At 50.4% G+C, this 22558-nt stretch overlaps 1 protein-coding gene across 2 annotated transcripts in view; it reads right to left on the reverse strand.

Annotated features, from left to right (window-relative positions):
- TOR2A (torsin family 2 member A) overlaps positions 1 to 22558 on the reverse strand; it is a 43880-nt gene that overhangs the window by 17613 nt on the left and 3709 nt on the right. For both annotated transcript variants that reach the window (XR_015296128.1, XM_086924941.1), the window contains exon 2: positions 3958 to 4085. Coding sequence is in view for 1 of the 2 variants with exons in the window: in XM_086924941.1 (XP_086781067.1) it covers positions 3958 to 4085 (128 nt within the window). In the remaining variant the exon portion in view is untranslated. The remainder of the gene's footprint in view (positions 1 to 3957; positions 4086 to 22558) is intronic.

Below are 22558 nucleotides of genomic sequence, written 5' to 3' on the forward strand. Positions count from 1 at the left end.
CCCTGGCCTCCGCTGGGTCCTGACCCCCACTTCTTTATTTCAGGGCCCCAAGAGGAGAGTAAGACTTCGCCTCAGCTCCGCAGAGCTGGGGAGGTTTGCACCTCAATGAAGACTCCCAGGAGGGATTGATCTTCCTTCGACAGGCTCGGGATATCCAGCCTGAACACACCTCAGCCCATGTCCCCCCACCCCGGAGTGGCAGAGTTAGAAATGGACTTAAGCAGAAGAAACAATAGGTTTAGGCAAAGTTGCTGTGGAACGAAGCCTGGTCCGATGGAGGGAGAGTCCTGCAGCCCGCGTCTAGACTGCAATGGCTAGGGAAGGTGCAGAGATCCCAGTGTGGCTGCCCGGTCAGTCGTCGAGAAGGCTGGGGCACACAACCTTCCCAGGAGGATCATTGGCTCTTTGAGAACACTACATTATGCGGGACACCCAGGGGCACTCTACACCCTCTAACTGCTTCGATTCCTGACCTCAGCAGGGATGAAGAGGCCTCATGACAGCTGGCATCAAGCAGAACACATGGAGTAGACGTCCAGCGAAAGCGCGCTAGATGTCCAGCGAAAGGGCGCTAGACGTCCAGCGAAAGGGCGCTAGACGTCCAGCCGACGGGCGCTAGACGTCCAGCCGACGGGCGCTAGACGTCCAGCCGACGGGCGCTAGACGTCCAGCCGACGGGCGCTAGACGTCCAGCCGACGGGCGCTAGACGTCCAGCCGACGGGCGCTAGACGTCCAGCCGCTAGACGTCCAGCTGCTAGACGTCCAGCTGCTAGACGTCCAGCTGCTAGACATCCGGCCGCTAGACGTCCAGCCGACGGGCGCTAGACGTCCAGCTGCTAGACGTCCGGCCGCTAGACGTCCAGCCGACGGGCGCTAGACGTCCAGCCGCTAGACGTCCGGCCGCTAGACGTCCAGCCGACGGGCGCTAGACGTCCAGCCGCTAGACGTCCGGCCGCTAGACGTCCAGCCGACGGGCGCTAGACGTCCAGCCGCTAGACGTCCGGCCGCTAGACGTCCGGCCGCTAGACGTCCCGCCAACGGGCGGTAGACATCCAGCCAACGGGCGGTAGACATCCAGCCAACGGGCGGTAGACATCCAGCCAACGGGCGGTAGACATCCAGCCAACGGGCGGTAGACATCCAGCCAACGGGCGGTAGACATCCAGCCAACGGGCGGTAGACATCCAGCCAACGGGCGGTAGACATCCAGCCAACGGGCGGTAGACATCCAGCCAACGGGCGGTAGACATCCAGCCAACGGGCGGTAGACATCCAGCCAACGGGCGGTAGACATCCAGCCAACGGGCGGTAGACATCCAGCCAACGGGCGGTAGACTTCCAGCCAACGGGCGGTAGACATCCAGTCAACGGGCGGTAGACATCCAGTCAACTGGCGGTAGACATCCAGTCAACTGGCGGTAGACATCCAGTCAACTGGCGGTAGACATCCAGTCAACTGGCGGTAGACATCCAGTCAACTGGCGGTAGACATCCAGTCAACTGGCGGTAGACATCCAGTCAACAGGCGGTAGACATCCAGTCAACTGGCGGTAGACATCCAGTCAACTGGCGGTAGACATCCAGTCAACTGGCGGTAGACATCCAGTCAACTGGCGGTAGACATCCAGTCAACGGGCGGTAGACATCCAGTCAACGGGCGGTAGGCATCCAGTCAACGGGCGGTAGACATCCAGTCAACGGGCGGTAGACATCCAGTCAACGGGCGGTAGACATCCAGTCAACGGGCGGTAGACATCCAGTCAACGGGCGGTAGACTTCCAGCCAACCGGCGGTAGACTTCCAGCCAACCGGCGGTAGACTTCCAGCCAACCGGCGGTAGACTTCCAGCCAACCGGCGGTAGACTTCCAGCCAACCGGCGGTAGACTTCCAGCCAACCGGCGGTAGACTTCCAGCCAACCGGCGGTAGACTTCCAGCCAACCGGCGGTAGACTTCCAGCCAACCGGCGGTAGACTTCCAGCCAACGGGCGGTAGACTTCCAGCCAACGGGCGGTAGACTTCCAGCCAACGGGCGGTAGACTTCCAGCCAACGGGCGGTAGACTTCCAGCCAACGGGCGGTAGACTTCCAGCCAACGGGCGGTAGACTTCCAGCCAACGGGCGGTAGACTTCCAGCCAACAGGCGGTAGACTTCCAGCCAACGGGCGGTAGACTTCCAGCCAACTGGCGGTAGACTTCCAGCCAACTGGCGGTAGACTTCCAGCCAACTGGCGGTAGACTTGCAGCCAACTGGTGGTAGACTTGCAGCCAACTGGCGGTAGACTTCCAGCCAACGGGCGGTAGACATCCAGTCAACTGGCGGTAGACTTGCAGCCAACTGGCGGTAGACTTGCAGCCAACTGGCGGTAGACTTGCAGCCAACTGGCGGTAGACTTCCAGCCAACGGGCGGTAGACATCCAGTCAACTGGCGGTAGACATCCAGTCAACGGGCGGTAGACATCCAGTCAACAGGCAGTAGACATCCAGTCAACAGGCAGTAGACAGCCCACGAGGGATAAGGAGTTGCATGTCTCAGCTGTGAAGGATAGCTCTCCCACTACGGCCTTCGGAGTGGGGCGAGTGGGACCAGAGCACCGTGACTTGTGACTCCCTTTCCTTAGTTTTGGAGACATTTCCATGAGATGGGGAAGAGCAGGTGAGAGCGCACTGGGGGCCGGAGAGTACAGAGTAGCACATATGATGACCTGAAAACAAAACCTTGAACCTGGCTGGGTATTCGGAGTCCAAACACCAGAGGGTGGCGCACGGACGCCTGTGCCACGCAAGACCGACGGCTCAAACCCAAGGCATATGCTTTACGGAGAGAGACTGGGGCACACTGTGGTCAGAAACCCAGGAAGGATGATCCTATCTACAAAGAGGAGCACAGGAAGGATGAACCTCCCTGCAAAGAGGAGCACAGGAAGGATGAACCTCCCTGCACAGGAAGGATGAACCTCCCTGCAAAGAGGAGCCCAAGGACAACGCGCGGGCGGTACAGTGCATCCGCTGCCTCGGACAAAGTGGGGGCCAGGCCTTTAGTCGGACACACAGCCTCAGTGCGGAAGCGCAGGCTCCTGTGTGCGAGTGACAAAAGGGAGGAGCATCAAATGGCAAATAAACACTGTCAAAGCAAAACAAAAGCTATTGGCCTTGCCGATGGGGATTTATGGCTGGCACAGGAGCGTGTGCATCATGACGCACACACAAGCATAGTCCGGCAATTCTGCAATGGGTTTTCTATGCATGGCCATTTTTTATTTACAATCTAATGGAGTACAGCCATGTTATTAGACTGGTAAAACAAACGCAAGGGGAAACAAGTGGAAGAAGTTAAGCAAGCAACCCGGCAGGACTTAGCAGCTGATATGCCTTCATAAATAAGGGAAGATGAAATGTACAGTGGGGAAGAGCTGGGAGCGAAAATAGAGCATGCGGGAAAGGGGCCGAACAGAAATAAGGAAGGGAGACAGTAAGGAACAATACAACAAAAAAGTGTCATCAAGTTAGCAGTGGAAGGATACTACACCTCCTCTCAGAACACGGTGACGCCGAACTACTGCTGGATGCGACAAAGGCAAGCACAGAGAGGACAGCAGAGACCCTTGGATAAACAAACGAAAACATGCCACCCACTCCTGACCCGGGGGACCCAAAGTACACTCAAGTATAGCCTATGTATCGGACACAACTGGTCTCGCCAACAGACTGTCAAAGCTGCCTGTAGTTGAGGCCTAAAGGGACGGTAGTAGAGAGGCGTTAATGCAGGAAATAACAGACAGCAAGAGAAGACAGCGCCTACACTGCAGCGCCCCCGCTTCAAGGCGACCGCTTCGATGCCTCTATGGAGAGTCAGACAGTTCTAGCAATGGCTGTAGTCTTGAATTGTAAACATATAACCATCACTTCTACATGCGCGAAAAGCCCTCGTTTGCAAACCTTGCCCTCGGTACTCACTGTGAGGATTGTCCAAGACCGCCTTGGAAATGGCCGCCTCCAAGTCTTCAAGTTGGATTTCTTCCCGGTCCGTCTGCTTCTGCCAAAACTCCAGGGCTAGGCGGTTGATCTGCTCGCCCCCGGCATTGCTGTACAGAAGGTAAAGGGTAGACGCCATCAGGTGGGAAGCACGCCTCATGTGGGCACAAGGCTAGCAGAGGAGAGGGTCTGGCAAACTACCCACAGCTTCTACCCAGACTGTCAAGAGTAGCAAAGATTCATAGCTGCTCCTGTAAGTGGTGCCACTTACAGGTTCCACAACCCAGGTTTATGGCCTTTATCGTAGAACCAATTAAATAACTTCAAAACATGTATGTATGGGTACACGAGGGCATCGACCCGAGCATTCGGCTGGCAACGAGAATTATCCCAAAGGTATCACCTGCCAGAGCTGTTGCAAAGAGAAGTACCCAATAGGGATGATGGACGGAGTGTTGAACATTGAAAGCACTCACCCCAGTCAACTGATCTGGGTTTAATCCATCACCGTTCTTTAGCCCACTCTGCCACCCCAGTTCAGACATGGCTATATGCAAATCAGTCTGACCCTGTGCCTCATGGGAACAGTCCAGCCCGAACTGCCAAGCCATGTCTTCCCTGGACCGGAAACAGCATATGTTGCATTTGGCCATGTCTAAACTGGGGTGGCGGAGTGAGCTAAAGAATGATGATGGATTAAACCCAGATCATTTGACTCGGGTGAGTGTTTGATTTGCTCAAATGCTCTGTCCATCAGCCCCTTTGGTATTGCTTTGTTCGCCCTGAGTTGGCAGGCTATGCTCAGACGTGAGTCCCTTGCTCACTTTGTCACTGGATTCAAGATAGCCTGGCTGATGGGGGTGATGAACCCGAAACCGGTCCCAGGATGCTTGTTTCCGGTCCAGGGAAGGCATGGCTTGGTAGTTCCGGCTGGACTGTTCCCATGAGGCACAGGGTCAGACTGATTTGCATATGGCCATGTCTGAACTGGGGTGGCAGAGTGGGCTAAAGAACGGTGATGGATTCAACCCAGATCAGTTGACTGGGGGTGAGTCCTTGTATTGTCAACGCTCCGCCCATCATCCCCTTTGGTTTTGCAAAGAGAAGTATCCCACAGGTATCACCTGCCCGAGCCCTGGTAAAGAGAAGTATCCCACAGGTACGACATATCCGAGCCCTGGCAATGAGAAGTATCCCACAGATATGACCTGTCTGAATCCTGGAATGAGAAGTATCCAACAGGTATCACCTGTGACAAGTTGGCCTGATATGCAGTGTTCACTATTCTAGTGAACACTTTGTATCAGTCCAAACGACCCTTATGGTGATTGGTTGTAAGTCAACCTTATAGACCAGCTATCCTAGTAGCATGGATACGAGCAGTCTAAGGCTAAAGACTCGAGAGGGCGTGTTAAGCCAGCTGTTATACCACACATGTACCCCTTGAACACCCAGTGAAAGGACACCACACAAGTGTTATGAAAATAAACAAGATATTTATTAAGACTCACAACAGCCCTGTACTCTTTATGAGGACAGGGTACTTAGCACAAAACAAAACTCTTACGAAAATACTTAAGTTAGCACAGTATATACAAATGCCCGAGGGGCACGGAAAACCATATACTCTGAAAGTGGAATGCGAATTTACTAGCAGGTAAGTACAGTACTAATAGGCTTTGGAATCGCTAGGACTTGACTATAGAATCGTTAGATTACTTCTAGGAGACCCAGGGGACTCGGGTGCAGAGTGTGCACTCTCACGCGTGATGCGGGACAAAGTCTATGGTAGCTAGTAAAGGCAAAGTTAGTGTTCTCGGGCGAACCCGACCTGGTAGGAGGAAAACGAAAGTGGATCCTGACCCTTGGATAGTGAGGCTATGCTGGGGCACCGAAATGCCGAAGTTACCTAGCCCAGGGGCTGCAGCTGCATATGTCTCAAAAGACGTCGGGAATCCTCGTAGACGGACCAGGAGCCTGGAAGAAAGATGCTGGCAGGCGACCAGTGAAGAGAGTTCGAAGTGATCCAAGCCTGGATCTTGAAGAGAGATGACACCTGAAAGCAGAGGGGACCAAGTTCGTGACTACTAGCCAGTAGTCAGGTGGCACCAGGAGGGCACCGGATGGTAGTCACCTCGACTAGGTGAGTGGGTGACGCTGTGCTCTGCAGATCTCACGGACCAGGAGGCGTTGTCGGCGACCAGGATGGAGGAGCGAGCTGTCCCACGATGGATGAAGCTGTCGGCGTCGCTGGACCCAGGATTGGGCAACAAAGCCTTGGCAAATTTAAGCCCACGCGGTGGACCTAAAATGGCGTCTGGAGTGGACCAGGAGGGTACGGGGTGCTTCTCTTGTGGAAGGAAGCAAGGGCCAGTCTGGAGCAACCAGACCAGCAGCAGTGATGTCGTCGGGCGTCGTTAAGAAGGCCACAAGCCAGCCGGCTAGTAGCCAAACAACGCGGTGAGCAGCAAAAAGCAGAAGGGCCCCACGCAGATAGTGGAGATGCTGGAGGGCTGATCTTCGGTGCTGGAGCTGCTCAGGGTTGGGGCTTCTCGGACCCCAAAGCACTCACCAGTGGAACACTCGGCGGGCTTGTTGTGAAGAAGTCGTGCAGTCTTGGCGATCGTCGGTCCCTCGAGGTCTCGTCGCACTCACGGTTCTCAGCTTGGCTGTAGAGGTGAGTAGAGGTCAGAGGTGCCAGGGAAGCCGGGTCTCGTCGAGCTGGGTCGTCTGATTCCTGAGGAAGGACTTGCAGCAGACCGCAGTGTTCTTAAGATGGTGCCTGCGGATACAGGGTGACTACTCCTTAGCCACAAGGGAGAATCTTGAAGAAGAAATCTTGATGTCCTTTCGCAGAAAGTCGTGTCTTGATTCCAAAGATGATCTATTTTGAACAGGGGGCCCGCTCCTATCTTTATACTAAGAAAAGGGGCTGACCCGGTGACTAGGTCCTGCCTATGGGTGGGACTAGGAGGGGGGTGGTTACACCCCTCTCCCATGCCGGACTTCCCCCAGGCCAGGGGCTGGTGTGCCCCTGGAACTGGTTCTGACCGGCCTATGCGTAGTGAGCACCGGGGTGCCACTCAGCAGTCACCTTCCTGTAAAGCCCTGCCTACCCAGGATACACAAAACCCTGTCTGGGATGGTGCTAGCACCGCCCCGGACAGGAAACCCTTTGTCCAAGCTCTCCTCGCTGGAAGGACTCCCAGCAGCAGGAGGTCAGACTCGTGTCTGTGGTGGCAGCATCCATTTTGTGGAGCTGAGGCTTCGCTTAACTTTAACCGGGGTTCACAGTTACATACATGTCGTGTCCCTCTAGAAGGGTGGAATGCTAACCCCGTCGCCAGAATTGGCGAGGGGTTAGTATTCCAATTCGTATGACACCTTACTCGACATGTTTTGATAAAGCAATACCAAAGATAGCATTTAACCGCGAGGATTATAATGCACTTAAGAGTATATGGTATGCGATATCATGGAACAGCTATTAGGACTTGGTTCCGCAAGCTGCAGACAGGCTCAGCTCATGCCAGAGCACCATCTCACACGATTCCAAGCACTCTGCCTTCAGGATTGTCAAGGCCTGCCATAGGAATGACTGATAGGAATCTGTGTGTCCATTTTTAGGGTTAGATATAGATATACTATATCTACAGCAAAGGGTGATTACACGACTTTGCCCCAGCTGTCATGCAGCCAGTTGTGTCAAATTTAGGAGGCCAGCCAGGGGTGGCATAATGCATGCTTCAGCCCCTGGTAGGACCTGGGTACACCTATGCCCTGAGTTACAGGGTCTGATAAGGTGGCCCAGTACCAATTGGTAAATGCACCTAGGGTACATGTTGTAATTTAGAGAGAGAACAGCCAGGCTGTGGGTCTGATTGGCAGGCCCACAGCCAGAGAAAGTCGTAAACCAGTGAAACAAAAGCAAAAAATCTGGGTGATCATAGGATTGCAGACCCTACTCTCCTACATCACCGGCCAGAGCCCTGGCGACGAGAAGTATCCCACAGATATGGCCTGTCCGAGCCCTGGCATGAGAAGTTTCCCACAGGTATCAACCGCCTGAGCCCTGGCGACGAGAAGTATCCCACAGATATGGCCTGTCTGAGCCCTGGCGATGAGAAATATTCCACAGATATCACATGCCTGAGCCCTGGAAAAGAGAAGTATTCCACAGGAAAGCCACTCGCAGACACCACCAACTCATCAGGGCCGCCAAGATGGCCTCGTTCAAAGACCGCCTAGATAACAACGCACATAACAGAAAAGAGCTTGTCAATATCGTGAAGGAACTCTCCAACCCCAGCTCCAACACCAACGACAACCCGACTTCGTACGACCTGTGCGACTCGCTGGCCACCTTCTTACACCGCAAGATCGCCGACATCCATGACGGCTTCAACACCACGACCGCCACGGCAACCACCGCCCCCACGACCACCACCCGAACCGACCCCCTGCTCTCCTGAACCAGAATCAATGATGAGGACACCAGCGAGATCATGAACACCATCCACTCCGGATCACGTTAGACCCATGCCCTCACCACATCTTCAACAAAGCCTGCACAGTCATCGTACCCCATCTCCGGAAAGTAATAAACATCTCCTTCGAGACAGCAATCTTCCTGGAAAGCTGGAATCACTTTGAGATCAATGCCTCACTCAAGAAGCACAAGGCGGACCCCAAGAACTAACGACCCATCTCCTTGCTCCCGTTGCCGGCGAAGGTCACCTAGAAAATCGTCAACAAACTGACTGTAGGAAGGTGGATATCGGACTATATGGTTACCCCAACTTTTTGTCTAATGTTTTGCTGGGTTTCGACTTAGTTGGCCTGGGATCCTGCTATTCAGGGCCCCAGGCTGTCTGCTCTCCCTATAAAATGGACACCATGTACTTTAGGTACATACCTGATTGGGTATTGGGTCACCTTTGTGAGCCCCTGTACAGTGTACCATAGGTACCCAGGGCATAGGTGCATCCAAGGCCTACCAGGGGCTGCAACATGTATTATGCCACCCCTTGCTTGCCATCCAAACTGACACCACAGGCTGATCACTCAGCTTAGGTAAGGTGGTGTAATCACCCCTTACTTAGATATAGTATATCTATATCTACCTTATATATAGGCACATATGCACCTACAAGTCACTCCAATGGCAGGCCTTAACAATCCTGGAGGCAGAGTGCTTGGTTTTATGTGAGAGGGTGCCCTAGCATGAGCTGAGCCCGTCTGCAGCTTTCAGAACCATTTCCTTATAGCTGTTCTATGATATAGCCATACCATATACTCTTATATGCATTATAATCCTCGCGGTTAATGGTAACTTTGGTTTGGCTTTATCAAAAAAATTTGTGTAAGGTGTCAAAAACTTTAGAATACTACCCCCCATCCCCCGCCAGTTCTGGCGGCAGGGTAGCATTACACCCTTCTAGAGGGAAAAGACATGTATGTTACTGCTTTACCCGGTTAAACAGAGCCTCAGCATCACAAAATGGATGCTGCTGCCACAGACACGAGTCTGGCCTCCAGGTGCTGGACGAAACTCCAGCAAAGGAGGCCTGGACAATAAGTTTCCTGTCGAGGGAGATGCTAGCACCTCCCCAGACAGCCTGTAGTGTATTTAGACAGGGTGGGTTGAATGGAAAGATGCTTTTCCAGACACTGCCTGGGGCACACAAGGTGCTCCATGCATAGCCCGGTTCAAACCAGTTGCTGGGGCACTCCAGCCCCGCTCTGGCACGAAACTGGACAAAGGGAAAGGGGTGTAACCACCCCTTCCCAGGTCCACCCATAGGAGGGACCTAGTAGGTAATCCAGCCCATTTTCTTAGTATAAAGATAGGTGCTGCGTCCCCAGGACTTTAGATTATCCTGGAACAAAACTCAGATACGAAACTCTAGGACCTTCGACGTTCTATTTTGACTAGAAGACTGAAGATATCTCCCTTGTGGTCAAGGAGTGACCACCCTGTGCAAACAAGCACCACCAGTAACTTGCCGGTTTGCTTTGTCGGCGCTCCTGCCGGAACCCGAAGACTCAGCGACACAGGAACTGGACTTCAAGACTTCTCTGACTCCAATCCACATCCACAGCAAAGCTGAGACCTGTGGCGGACACGAGAGACCAGGGACCGGACATCCTGGACTTCCTGCATTTTGCTAACTTCATCGACTCCTGAGGTAACTCGCAGTTGTGCATTGGGGTACGAGAAGCCCCAGACCCGAGCGCCATTTGCACCCAAGCTCAGCCCTCCACACTCCACACTCCACGAGTGCCGGGTGGGGCCTGCTCCTTCATTTCAGCTCGACACGTCTTCCCTGTTGCTAGCCCGCTGGCTAGTTAGCCCTTTAAAGACTTCTTTTTGAATTTACACCGCTGGCCTGGTTGCTCCAGGCTTGCTCCAGCTTCCCTGCAACAAAGAAGCTCTCCAGACCTTGCTGGTCTGACTCGAAGCCAATCTTCACTTCCTGCGAGGGGTGCGGTTGCCAAGGCTTGTTGGGTCCAATCCGGGTACCGACGCCGCAGTCAACTAGATCCTTCGTTGGACAGCTCAAATCCAGCTCCTGGTCGTCATCGACGCCTCCTGGTCCTCGTGGCTGCAGAGACAAGCTTCACCTTCACCTGAAGCACTCAACGTCGCCTGGTTCCTTCCTGGTCACTGGCTCGTGACCCAGACTCTGTCCCCTCTGCTTTCAGGTTCCTCACTTCTTCGATCCACCCTTGGATCCACCCGGACACTTTTCCTCTGGTCGCCTGCAGCACTTTGCAAATCTCCATTGAAACGATCCACGAAACCCGACATCAAAAGGCACTTATGCACCTGGGTGAGGTAACACGAGTACTCCGGTGCTCCCATGGGTCTTGACTCTCGAAGTGTCCTATTCTAAAGTGGTTTTGTTGTAGTCCATCCGGAAGTTCCCGAAATCATTAACTTTGTGACTTTTACGTTACAATTATAAGTCAATGGCAACACGCGACAGTGTTTGGACACTGCCCGAGTCTCCCGTGGGTCTACTAATTCCTAACCTTTAGTCGTCTAGTGTAGCCCCAGCGATTCTCTAGTCCCTAAGCCTATTCCCTATTCCTGAAGTGTTTCTTATACCACTTACTTAGTATATGGTTTGTGAGGCCCCTAGGGCATAACTGTATTTGTGCAACTTATAGTATGCTAATTGAGTAACTTGTGCTGTACTTCGATCTCTGACCTCATAAAGAGCGCAGAGGGGTTGTGTTAGAAATAAATACATATATATTTGATATATACCTTGTGTGGTGTCCTTTCATTTGGTATTCAAGGGATTATAATTGGTAAAACAGCTTGCTTCACATGCTCTTTGGAGTTTAGCCTAAGACTGCTGCTCCATGCTGACACTAGGATAGCTGGTCTATAAGGTTGACTTTACAACCACCATCAATAAGGGTCATTTAGACTGGTGCAATGTGCCCACCAGAATAGTGGACATCATATGCCAGGCCAACTTCTCACACTGACCCGCTACCTCGAGGATAACAGCATCCTGGACCCGTCCCAGTCTGGGTTCCGCAGCAACCACAGCACCGAAAGCGCCCTTATTGCCGCCACCAATGACATCAGGACCCTGCTTGACAAAGGAGAAACAGCGGCCCTCATCCTCCTGGACCTGTCAGCCTCCTTTGACACGGTCTGCCACCACACACTACGAACACGCCTCCACGATGCCAGGATCCAAGAGAAGACCTTGTACTGGACCATATCCTTCCTCTCCGGAAGAACTCAGAGCGTCTGCCTCCCCCTTCCGCTCCAATGCCACCAAGATCATCTGCGGCGTACCCCAAGGCTCTTCCCGACGCTGTTCAACATAAACATGGCACCCCTCGCCCACGTCGCCCGATAGTACGACCCTAACATCATCTCCTACGCCGACGACACCCAACTGATCCTCACCAAAGACCCTCACACCGCCAAAACCAACCTCCATGAAGGGATGAAGACCGTCTCAGATTGGATGAGGAACAGTCGACTGAAGCTGAACTCTGACAAGATGGAGGTCCTCATCCTCGGCTCCACCCCTTCAGCCTGGGACAACTCCTGATGGCCGAAACCACTAGGAACAGCCCAGACACCCACCGACCATGCACGCAACCTTGGGGTCATCCTCAACTACACCCTCTCCATCACTAAGCAGGTCAATGCCATCCTCATCCTGCTTTAACACCCTCCGAATGCTCTGCAGGATTTTCAAGTGGATCCCCACCAAAACCAGAAGAACAGTCACCCAAGCCCTCGTCACCAGCAGGCTGGACTACGGAAACGCCCTCTACGCAGGAACGCCTGCCAAGCTCCTGAGACGACTGCAATGCAACCAGAACGCCTCGGCCATCTGAGTTTGAGTTTAAAAATATTTATATAGCGCACTTTCACCAGCGGTTTCATGGCGCTGTAACCGACAGATCCCCAGGGTGGGAATGACAGAAAATAATAAGAAGGAAAACAAAAACAGCAAGTGATCTAGTTAAAAGATTTAGCAAATAGATGGGCTTTGAGCTTTTTCCGGAATTGAAGGTAGAGAGTTAAAGATCTAAGCTCTAAAGGCAGGGAATTCCACAGGACTGGGGCAAGGGTCGCAAACTTCGATCCTCCCCACTTCTTCCTCCGGAAACGGGAGACTGACAGCAGGGATTGCGTGGATGAGCGTAGTTCCCTAGTTGGAACGTAGGGAACGATCTCAGATGAAATAAAGGCCGGAGCCGCGCCCAGTCGTGCTTGAAAGATGATAGAAGCAAGCTTAAACTGGACGCGTTCAGGGACAGGGAGCCAGTGTAAGGATTTGAGAAGGGGTGTTACGTGATGGGATTTTGGAAGATTGAACACCAACCGTGCCGCCTGGTTCTGGATCAACTGCAAACGCCTTAAACTATATGCAGGTATACCTGCATATAGGGCGTTGCCATAATCCAGGCGGGAGATAACCATCGCCAAGATGATCAATTTTATGGCATCAAAGGAAAAAAAGCGGGATACCTTGCGGATGGTGCGTAGTGACAGAAAAGAAGAGGACACCACAGAGCTAACCTGGGAGTGAAGAGTGAGCTGAGAATTAAGTTGGATACCTAAAGTTTTAACTGAGGTGGAAGGAACCGGGGAAGAACCAAGTGAAGGGGGCTAAAAAAGTGAAGACCAGGGACTGGAGGAACCACCCGTCAACACCAACTCGGTCTTGTCCGGGTTAAGTTTCAAGTGGTTGTGGTTCATCCAGTCCCGGATAAAAATCATAATAGACTGGAAATTTAAGATGGAAGCAGAGGAAGAAGAGAGATTGAAAACAAGTTGGAGGTCATCCGCATAATTGTATACGCTGACCTCCATTTGCTGCAACGAAAAAATAAGGGGGGCAATATAGAGGTTAAAAAAAAGAGGTGAGAGGGAGGAACCTTGGGGAACCCCGCACTGAACTTTCCGGAAGTCCGCAGAAAAGTCACCCAGCCGAACAGCCTGGGTGCGGTCCCTCAGGAAGGAGGATAACCACACCAGGGCGGTACCCCCGATCCCCGCCGCCCTGACACGGGAAAGCAAGATGGTATGGTTAACCGTGTCAAAGGCGGCTGAAAGATCGAGGAGGACCAAAGCCTGGGCCTGGTTGGTATCCATTCCCTCCCTGAGGTTGTCAAGGACCAAGAGTACTACGGACTCCGTAGAGTGTGCGGGCGGAAGCCGGCCTGGCGGGGAGCCAAAACCCCATACTCCTCCACAAAAGTGCTCAAAGAACTGGTAACATGGCGTTTGAGGACCTTAGCCGGAAATGGTAGGAGGGAGATGGGGCGATAATTGGCAGGGACCGAAGGGTCAGCGCCGGGCTTCTTTAAGATGGGAACAATAACAGCTGTTTTCAGTGAATTGGCTACAACCACCTGGGAAAGAGAACTGTTGAGGAAGTGAAGAAGGGGGTCTGGACAAGTTGTATAAATGTGGCGAAGGATGTGCGCGGGGCAAGTGTCCAATGGAGAGCCGGATTTAACAAGGGGAATTATCGAGGTCAAGGATTCCTTATTCAAGGGGGGAAGGGCATCGAGTTGTCCCTTAGGTGGAGGACACTGAGGGTCAACAAAAGTGAGGGGGGGTGAGGGAATGTTGGCTTTAATAATAGCAATCTTCTCAATAAAGAAATTATTTAAGGAGTGACAAAGGTCCTGGGAAGGGGAGGGCTTAAGAGATGTCCTATCGGAGAATGCCAAATTGTGGACAATCGAGAAAATTTCCCTCGGTTGATTCTCAGCTGCAAGAATCTTTGAGGAGAAGTAGGCCGTTTTTGCAGCCAAGATGGCCTTCTTATATTGAGCCAGGATAGTGGTAAACTCAGATCCGAGTAAGGGACAATAATTCCTCCTCCAAGCACGCTCGGCGTACCGCTAGTTTGATGGTCTTAAGATCCTCGTTAAACCACAAGTTGGTATACTTCTCCCGCTTTGAAGTTACCCGCTTCGGCGGGGCAATGGAATCACAGCCTGAGGAGAGCCAATGTTCAATGGCAGCGGCCTGAGAGAGAGTAGATAGGCCTTGTAGGGTAGGGTAGGAAGAGGTTAATAATGCGGATAAATTCTCCGGATCCACTCGGCTCCCTGAGCGGACCCAAACATTCTTTGGGAGCGGGGGCCTAACAGTAGGGTTAATGGGAAGGGTAAACGAAATCAAATGATGGTCAGACCAGGTGCAGGGTAAGATGGACAGGGAGTCCACCGGGCAATTCAAGGACCAAATCTGATCTAAGATGTGTCCATTGACATGAGTGGGGGAATGAACATGTGACACAAAATTGAGGGATTGAAGGGTATCTGAGAACTCTCTTGAGGACGGACATTCCGCTGGATCTGAAGGCCAAAAATTAAAGTCTCCCAATAGTAAGATGGAAGAGTTATTGACCGTAAGTGTGGCCATTACCTCATGAAAATCAGAGAGAAACCGTAAGGGTGACTGTGGGGGACGGTAAGTGAGAACACAAGTAAGAGGGGGGGTGGTAGATGTAGTACGAATAGCAAGGTACTCTGTTGTGGCAATATCTGGCAAAGATAGAAGTTGGAAGGGGAGGTCAGCCCGGGTAATGACCACTACACCACCCCCAGCCCGACCAGCAGAGCGGTCTGCTCGTAGAGCATAGTATGGAGCAGGGAGAGTGGCCAATAAGACAGGGAGAGAATCATCACTAAACCAAGTCTCTGTTAGGAAGAAAAGATCCGGTGCGTGAAGGTCCAGCAGCACCGACAGTTCGTGTGAGTGGGCCACTGCTGACCGGGTATTAAGATAATAGGCCGAAAGAGTCCTAAATGATACTAGGCTGGCATCTTCTCTGGGGAGATGAGGGGGAATGGGGGGAGGGAGAGGGCGGGAAGATAAAGAGACAGGGGACAGATCAAGTGAGGATATGCGGGAGCAAGTGGGGGCAGGCAAAGGCCACGTGCCATGGAGACTGCGGAGTTGAGAGGAAGTGTAGGTGATGAATTGGGCAGAGTGACGTGCCCCTAGCCCCGGTCGGCCGCGGACGGGCGCAGACGGGCTTGCCCTAGGCGCGCCTTCGGCGCGCCCGCTGCGCCCGTCCGCTGCGCGTACATGAGAAGCACATGTTTTGTAGAGGAGTTCAGGGCGTGGCCTAGCAAAGGTGGGCGTGGCCTGGGGGAGCCTCGCTGATGGCGGCGAGTGGGAAAGCCTGACCCGCAGCAGCGTTCAGCTCGGCTGCGCAGGGGTCAGGAAGCAAAATAAAGCCCCAAATAACAGGTAAGGGTGGGCAAAGTTAAATTAAAAGCACAATCACAATTTTTAAAAAAGGCTTGATTTTTGTGTTTCTAGCGCTAAGCTCCCGGCTGTGCCTCAGGAGTGTCTGGGTCTATCACAGAGCTCGTAGTCGGCTCCGTTTACATAGGCGGGTGGGCGTAGCCTAGCAAAGGTGGGCGTGGCCTGGGGGAGCCTCGGTGATGGTGGCGAGAGGGAAAGCCTGACCCGCAGCGTTCAGCTCGGCTGCGCGGGGGTCAGGAAGCAAAATAAAGCCCCAAATAACAGGTAAGGGTGGGCAAAGTTAAAATAAAAGCACAATCACAATTTTTAAAAAAGGCTTGATTTTCGTGTTTCTAGCGCTAAGCTCCTGGCTGTGCCTCAGGAGTGTCTGGGTCTATGATCCTCGACATCCCCCGCCGCAGCCATATCACACCCCACCTGAGAGACCTGCACTGGCTCCCCGTCACCAAGAGGATAACCTTCAAGCTCCTGATCCACGCACACAAAGCTCTCCACAACACCGGCCCAGCATACCTCAACAGACGACTCAGCTTGTACAACCCTACCGCCAGCTTAGCTCCGCCGGCCTCGACCTCGCCACAGTCCCCCGCATCCGACCGTCGGTAGCAGAACCTTCTCCCACCTCGCCGCCAAGACCTGTAACACCCTCCCACCAACCTCCGGCAGACGTAAGACCTACTGACCTTCAGAAGACTTCTCAAGACCTGGCTCTTCGCGCAGTAGCAGCAAATACCCCCCGCCGCGCCTTGAGACCCTCACGGGTATGTAGTGCACGTTATAAGTGTCTTGATTGATTGATTAACAGATATGACCTGTCCGAGTCCCGGCATGAGACGTATCCAAAGATATGACCTGTCCGAGCCCCGGCATGATACATACTAACAGATATGACCTGTCCGAATCCTGGCATGAGACGTACCCACAGATATGACCTATCCGAACCCTGGCATGAGAACTATCCCACAGATATGACTTGTCTAAGCCCTTGCAACGAGAAGTATCCCATAGATATGACCTGTCTGAGCCTTGGAATGAAAAACCAAAACATAAATAAAAGGATTGTCATTTACAATGTCAATAGCTCAAACTTGCGTAAATGCGAGACCTATTGCATTGCAAATGCTTGTTTTAACTTCTCTTCTTAAAGGATAATAAAATACATTCAAGATCGCCTCTACACCTACACGCACATTCATCAATGCCATCAAGTACACTCTACTCAATACCATAAAAAATACACCCCCCATAAAACCACCGTGCCACATAGCAACAATCCATATAAATACACCCCCCATAAAACCACTGTGCCACGTAGCAACAATCCATATAAATACACCCCCATAAAACCACTGTGCCACATAGCAACAATCCATATAAATACACCCCCCATAAAACCACTGTGCCACATAGCAACAATCCATATAAATACACCCCCCATAAAACCACTGTGCCACGTAGCAACAATCCATATAAATACACCCCCCATAAAACCACTGTGCCACGTAGCAACAATCCATATAAATACACCCCCATAAAACCACTGTGCCACGTAGCAACAATCCATATAAATACACCCCTCATAAAACCACTGTGCCACATAGCAACGATCCATATAAATACACCCCCATAAAACCACTGTGCCACACAGCAACAATCCATATAAATACACCCCTCATAAAACCACTGTGCCACATAGCAACGATCCATATAAATACACCCCCATAAAACCACTGTGCCACACAGCAACAATCCATATAAATACACCCCTCATAAAACCACTGTGCCACATAGCAACGATCCATATAAATACACCCCCATAAAACCACTGTGCCACACAGCAACAATCCATATAAATACACCCCTCATAAAACCACTGTGCCACGTAGCAACGATCCATATAAATACACCCCCATAAAACCACTGTGCCACACAGCAACAATCCATATAAATACACCCCTCATAAAACCACTGTGCCACATAGCAACAATCCATATAAATACACCCCCCATAAAACCACTGTGCCACATAGCAACAATCCATATAAATACACCCCTCATAAAACCACTGTGCCACATAGCAACAATCCATATAAATACACCCCCATAAAACCACTGTGCCACGTAGCAACAATCCATATAAATACACCCCCCATAAAACCACCGTGCCACATAGCAACAATCCATATAAATACACCCCCCATAAAACCACTGTGCCACATAGCAACAATCCATATAAATACACCCCCATAAAACCACCGTGCCACATAGCAACAATCCATATAAATACACCCCCCATAAAACCACTGTGCCACGTAGCAACAATCCATATAAATACACCCCCCATAAAACCACTGTGCCACATAGCAACAATCCATATAAATACACCCCCATAAAACCACTGTGCCACATAGCAACAATCCATATAAATACACCCCCCATAAAACCACTGTGCCACGTAGCAACAATCCATATAAATACACCCCCCATAAAACCACTGTGCCACGTAGCAACAATCCATATAAATACACCCCCATAAAACCACTGTGCCACATAGCAACAATCCATATAAATATACCCCCCCATAAAACCACTGTGCCACGTAGCAACAATCCATATAAATATACCCCCATAAAACCACTGTGCCACGTAGCAACGATCCACATAAATACACCCCCCATAAAACCACTGTGCCACATAGCAACGATCCATATAAATACACCCCCATAAAACCACTGTGCCACGTAGCAACAATCCATATAAATACACCCCCCATAAAACCACTGTGCCACGTAGCAACAATCCATATAAATACACCCCCATAAAACCACTGTGCCACATAGCAACAATCCATATAAATACACCCCCATAAAACCACTGTGCCACATAGCAACAATCCATATAAATACACCCCCCCATAAAACCACTGTGCCACATAGCACCAATCCATATAAATACACCCCCCCATAAAACCACTGTGCCACATAGCAACAATCCATATAAATACACCCCCATAAAACCACTGTGCCACATAGCAACAATCCATATAAATACACCCCCATAAAACCACTGTGCCACATAGCAACAATCCATATAAATACACCCCCCATAAAACCACTGTGCCACATAGCAACAATCCATATAAATACACCCCCATAAAACCACTGTGCCACGTAGCAACAATCCATATAAATACACCCCCCATAAAACCACTGTGCCACGTAGCAACAATCCATATAAATACACCCCCCATAAAACCACTGTGCCACATAGCAACAATCCATATAAATACACCCCCATAAAACCACCGTGCCACATAGCAACAATCCATATAAATACACCCCCCATAAAACCACTGTGCCACGTAGCAACAATCCATATAAATACACCCCCCATAAAACCACTGTGCCACATAGCAACAATCCATATAAATACACCCCCATAAAACCACTGTGCCACATAGCAACAATCCATATAAATACACCCCCATAAAACCACTGTGCCACGTAGCAACAATCCATATAAATACACCCCCCATAAAACCACTGTGCCACGTAGCAACAATCCATATAAATACACCCCTCATAAAACCACTGTGCCACGTAGCAACAATCCATATAAATACACCCCTCATAAAACCACTGTGCCACGTAGCAACAATCCATATAAATACACCCCCCATAAAACCACTGTGCCACGTAGCAACAATCCATATAAATACACCCCCCATAAAACCACTGTGCCACGTAGCAACAATCCATATAAATACACCCCCATAAAACCACTGTGCCACATAGCAACAATCCATATAAATACACCCCCATAAAACCACTGTGCCACGTAGCAACAATCCATATAAATACACCCCCCATAAAACCACTGTGCCACATAGCAACAATCCATATAAATACACCCCCATAAAACCACTGTGCCACGTAGCAACAATCCATATAAATACACCCCCCATAAAACCACGGTGCCACATAGCAACAATCAATATAAACAAAACCCCATAAAACCACTGTGCCACATAGCAACAATCCATATAAATACACCCCTCATAAAACCACTGTGCCACGTAGCAACAATCCATATAAATACACCCCCATAAAACCACTGTGCCACATAGCAACAATCCATATAAATACACCCCTCATAAAACCACTGTGCCACGTAGCAACAATCCATATAAATACACCCCCCATAAAACCACTGTGCCACGTAGCAACAATCCATATAAATACACCCCCATAAAACCACTGTGCCACATAGCAACAATCCATATAAATACACCCCCATAAAACCACTGTGCCACGTAGCAACAATCCATATAAATACACCCCCCATAAAACCACTGTGCCACGTAGCAACAATCCATATAAATACACCCCCATAAAACCACTGTGCCACATAGCAACAATCCATATAAATACACCCCCATAAAACCACTGTGCCACATAGCAACAATCCATATAAATACACCCCCATAAAACCACTGTGCCACATAGCAACAATCCATATAAATACACCCCTCATAAAACCACTGTGCCACGTAGCAACAATCCATATAAATACACCCCCATAAAACCACTGTGCCACGTAGCAACAATCCATATAAATACACCCCATAAAACCACTGTGCCACATAGCAACGATCCATATAAATACACCCCCATAAAACCACTGTGCCACGTAGCAACAATCCATATAAATACACCCCCATAAAACCACGTTGCCACATAGCAACAATCCATATAAATACACCCCCCATAAAACCACTGTGCCACATAGCAACAATCCATATAAATACACCCCCCATAAAACCACTGTGCCACATAGCAACAATCCATATAAATACACCCCCATAAAACCACTGTGCCACATAGCAACAATCCATATAAATACACCCCTCATAAAACCACTGTGCCACGTAGCAACAATCCATATAAATACACCCCCATAAAACCACTGTGCCACGTAGCAACAATCCATATAAATACACCCCCCATAAAACCACTGTGCCACGTAGCAACAATCCATATAAATACACCCCTCATAAAACCACTGTGCCACGTAGCAACAATCCATATAAATACACCCCCATAAAACCACTGTGCCACGTAGCAACAATCCATATAAATACACCCCCCATAAAACCACTGTGCCACGTAGCAACAATCCATATAAATACACCCCCCATAAAACCACTGTGCCACGTAGCAACAATCCATATAAATACACCCCCATAAAACCACTGTGCCACGTAGCAACAATCCATATAAATACACCCCCCATAAAACCACTGTGCCACATAGCAACAATCCATATAAATACACCCCCATAATCCCACTGTGCCACGTAGCAACAATCCATATAAATACACCCCTCATAAAACCACTGTGCCACGTAGCAACAATCCATATAAATACACCCCCATAAAACCACTGTGCCACGTAGCAACAATCCATATAAATACACCCCCCATAAAACCACTGTGCCACGTAGCAACAATCCATATAAATACACCCCCATAAAACCACTGTGCCACGTAGCAACAATCCATATAAATACACCCCCCATAAAACCACTGTGCCACATAGCAACAATCCATATAAATACACCCCCATAATCCCACTGTGCCACGTAGCAACAATCCATATAAATACACCCCCCATAAAACCACTGTGCCACATAGCAACAATCCATATAAATACACCCCCATAAAACCACTGTGCCACACAGCAACAATCCATATAAATACACCCCCCATAAAACCACCGTGCCACATAGCAACAATCCATATAAATACACCCCTCATAAAACCACTGTGCCACGTAGCAACAATCCATATAAATACACCCCCATAAAACCACTGTGCCACATAGCAACAATTCATATAAATACACCCCCATAAAACCACTGTGCCACATAGCAACAATCCATATAAATACACCCCCATAAAACCACTGTGCCACGTAGCAACAATCCATATAAATACACCCCCCATAAAACCACTGTGCCACGTAGCAACAATCCATATAAATACACCCCCATAAAACCACTGTGCCACGTAGCAACAATCCATATAAATATACCCCCCCATAAAACCACTGTGCCACGTAGCAACAATCCATATAAATACACCCCCATAAAACCACTGTGCCACATAGCAACGATCCACATAAATACACCCCCCATAAAACCACTGTGCCACATAGCAACGATCCATATAAATACACCCCCATAAAACCACTGTGCCACATAGCAACAATCCATATAAATAAACCCCCCATAAAACCACTGAGCCACATAGCAACAATCCATATAAATACACCCCCCATCCATAGGTCCCCTACGAGTCTGCCCCATCGCAATGAATAGACGAACCATTGCAGAGGAGTCTTAGTTCCCATCCATAGGTCCCTACGAGTCTGCCCCATCGCAATGAATGGACGAACCATTGCAGAGGAGTCTTAGTTCCCATCCATAGGTCCCCTACGAGTCTGCCCCATCGCAATGAATGGACGAACCATTGCAGAGGAGTCTTAGTTCCCATCCATAGGTCCCCTACGAGTCTGCCCCATCGCAATGAATGGATGAACCATTGCAGAGGAGTCTTAGTTCCCATCCATAGGTCCCCTACGAGTCTGCCCCATCGCTATGAATGAACTAACCATTGCAGAGGAGTCTTAGTTCCCATCCATAGGTCCCCTACGAGTCTGCCCCATCGCAATGAATGGATGAACCATTGCAGAGGAGTCTTAGTTCCCATCCATAGGTCCCCTACGAGTCTGCCCCACCGCAATGAATGAAT

This window comes from Lissotriton vulgaris, chromosome 5 (genome assembly GCF_964263255.1).
Source record: "Lissotriton vulgaris chromosome 5, aLisVul1.2, whole genome shotgun sequence".
In the NCBI taxonomy this organism is placed as follows: domain Eukaryota; kingdom Metazoa; phylum Chordata; class Amphibia; order Caudata; family Salamandridae; genus Lissotriton; species Lissotriton vulgaris.